A 2,519-nucleotide genomic window follows, 5' to 3' on the forward strand; every position below is an offset into this window, starting at 1 on the left:
ATTTCTAATATACCCGATTACCCGTCCTGATTACCCGATAACATAGATCCATTTACCCGATTATATACCCGATGTATCCGATATAGATTATTATAATATATATATATATATATACTATATTCCAAATATATTATTTGTCGAAACTTGTTTATGTCAGTTATTTGAGATATTTTACCTTTATGGTAACCATCTTTATAATCGATTAGTTATATTTTGTCAAAACCCCGGTAGAAACCTGACAGGTTTTGAGCCTAGTATACCCGAAGGGCATTTCGTCAAACCCGATAGGAAACCTGAAACTCGATGGGAAAACCCAAAACCCGACGGGTAATTACCCGATTAAAACCCGATGGGTTTGGGACGGGTTTGGGATGGACTTTTATAACCGGGTATGGGTTTGGAAATACCTAAACCCAACCCAAACCCAACTCATTACCATCCCTAATAATCGTGAATTCAAAATGTCCATATCGGGTTCTAAATGCAATCTCTGGGATATCTTCTTCTTGAACTTTTAATTGATGATAACCCGAACGTAAATCGATCTTCGAAAAACAACTTGCTCCTTCTAGTTGATCAAACAAATCATCGATTCTTGGGAGCGGGTACTTGTTCTTAATTGTTACTTTGTTCAGCTCGCGATAATCGATGCATATTCTTATTGATCCGTCTTTCTTTTTCACGAATAAGATCGTAGCTCCCCAAGGTGAAGAACTTGGTCTTATAAATTCTTTCTCTAACAGTTCATCTAACTGTTTCTTTAATTCTTTCATCTCCGTTAGCGCTAGTCTATACGGGGATTTGGCTATTGGAGCGGTTTCAGGTATCTATTCTAAATTCAACATCACCCTCCGGTGGTATTCCTGGTAATTCTTCTGGGAAAACGTCAGGAAATTCTGAAACAATTGGTACGTCTTCTAATTTCTTTTCTTTGGGTTCCTCTGTCACATACACCATGAATGCTAAGCATCCTTTGCGTAAATATTTATTAGCTTTAATCATTGAGATTAAGCTAACATGACCTCCATCTTTGTCTCCAGGAATTTGAATTGTCTTCCCATTTGCTCGAATTTCGATTGCTTTCTTATCGCATAAGATACGAGCTTGATTATCGGATAACCAGTCCATACCTAAGACAATATCAAAGCCTGCCAATGTCATGGGTAACAACTGGACAGGTATGACATGTCCTGCCAATAAAACTTTCCCTTTCTTCAAGACTTCAGATATTCTAACCTGATTACCGTCGCCCGTTTCTACTACGAGGGATTTGTCTAACTTAACTAAGGGTTCATTTAACAAGCTACAAAATTTCTTATCTATAAAACTTTGATTTGCACCCGAGTCGAACAAAACTCTAGCATAGACATTATTGACGAGAAACGTACCGGTGATAACTTCCGGCATCTCAGCTGCCTTCTTAGTGTTGAGCACAAAAACGCGTGCATTTCCCTTTCTGCCTTCATTCTTGGTGCCACCACCACTGCACCTTCTCCTCCAGTCTTTCTCTTCGGACATTCATTTTGAAAATGTCCCATCTCTCCACAACCATAACAAGCAATCTTATTCTTCCAGCAATCAGTTGTTGCATGACCCACTTCTTTACAATTGGTATAGGTGACTGACTGATTAAGTCTGCACCTTCCAAAGTGTCTCCGGTTGCATATCTTACACAATGGGATTGGTGATTGAGAATTCTTTTTCTCCCCACGATATGGTTTCTTGTTGTCCCTTTCATTCTTCTTAAATACAACATCCCTCTTGAAGGTATTTTCTTTCTTTTCTTCTTCACGAGTTCTGATCAACCCATTCATCATATTTGGCCAATTCCATGGCCGAATCAATGGTTTGAGGTAGAGATGATCTGACCATATCTCTAATCTCCTTTGGCAAACCCCAAATATAATAAGTGACTTTGTTATATTCCAGTGTCACCAAGTATGATAGTATCCTACAATACTCCAAAAACTTAGTGTTGTAGTCTTTAAGGTTTGTCCCAACAACTCTATGATTTAAGAACTTGATTTGAATTTCATCTTTCTCGTTCATCGGGAAAAACTTCCTGATTACAAGTTCCTTAAATTCTTCCCATCTCAACTTGTACATGTTTAGTCTACCCTTAGCTTGTATAAGGGTATTCCACCATTGCAGAGCTTCGCCTTTGAACGATTGGGAGGAATATTGAATTGCTTCTTTCTCAGAACACTTATTAATAACATTGATGGCATCTATTTCTTCAAGCCATCCCAATGCAGCAATAACACCATCGCTTCCATCAAAATTCTTGTGCTTAAACGTCTGGTATGTCTTATAACTACAACCTTTCTTAGCCTTCTGTTTCTTGGTTTTCTTTTCCTCATAATCACTATCAGCATTAGAGCTGACATGTTCTTCTTCTTCTTCTTCTTCTTCTTCTTCCCTTTTAGACTTGTTAGATTTCTCATTCCTCGATGTTTCCTTCTTTCTCATAGTCTCGAGCATAGCTGGAAAAGCTTCGGCAATTCCTCTTGCGATTAGTT

At 38.3% G+C, this 2,519-nt stretch overlaps 1 protein-coding gene across 1 annotated transcript; it reads right to left on the reverse strand.

Moving 5' to 3' along the window:
• Nucleotides 1–819: 819 nt before the first annotated feature.
• Nucleotides 820–1,518, reverse strand: LOC143631121 (uncharacterized). The gene is made up of 2 exons (XM_077099971.1): nt 1,389–1,518; nt 820–1,283 (listed from the first exon to the last, which is right to left on the reverse strand). The coding sequence occupies exons 1-2, from the start codon at nt 1,516–1,518 to the stop codon at nt 820–822; spliced, it is 594 nt and encodes a 197-aa protein (XP_076956086.1).
• Nucleotides 1,519–2,519: the final 1,001 nt, after the last annotated feature.

The sequence above is a fragment of the Bidens hawaiensis genome, unplaced genomic scaffold (genome assembly GCF_021521415.1).
Source record: "Bidens hawaiensis isolate Kalapana, Puna unplaced genomic scaffold, B.hawaiensis_p1.1 tig00005944_1, whole genome shotgun sequence".
Classification (NCBI taxonomy): Eukaryota; Viridiplantae; Streptophyta; class Magnoliopsida; order Asterales; family Asteraceae; genus Bidens; species Bidens hawaiensis.

What these genes read in the sequence shown, in the direction of transcription:
- LOC143631121 (XM_077099971.1), bottom strand. Translation starts at nt 1,518, where the DNA reads ATGTCCGAAGAGAAAGACTGGAGGAGAAGGTGCAGTGGTGGTGGCACC. An exon ending in GATGCCGGAAGTTATCACCG is followed by an intron (nt 1,284 to 1,388) that starts GTACGTTTCTCG and finishes ATGAACCCTTAG; the next exon opens with TTAAGTTAGACAAATCCCTC.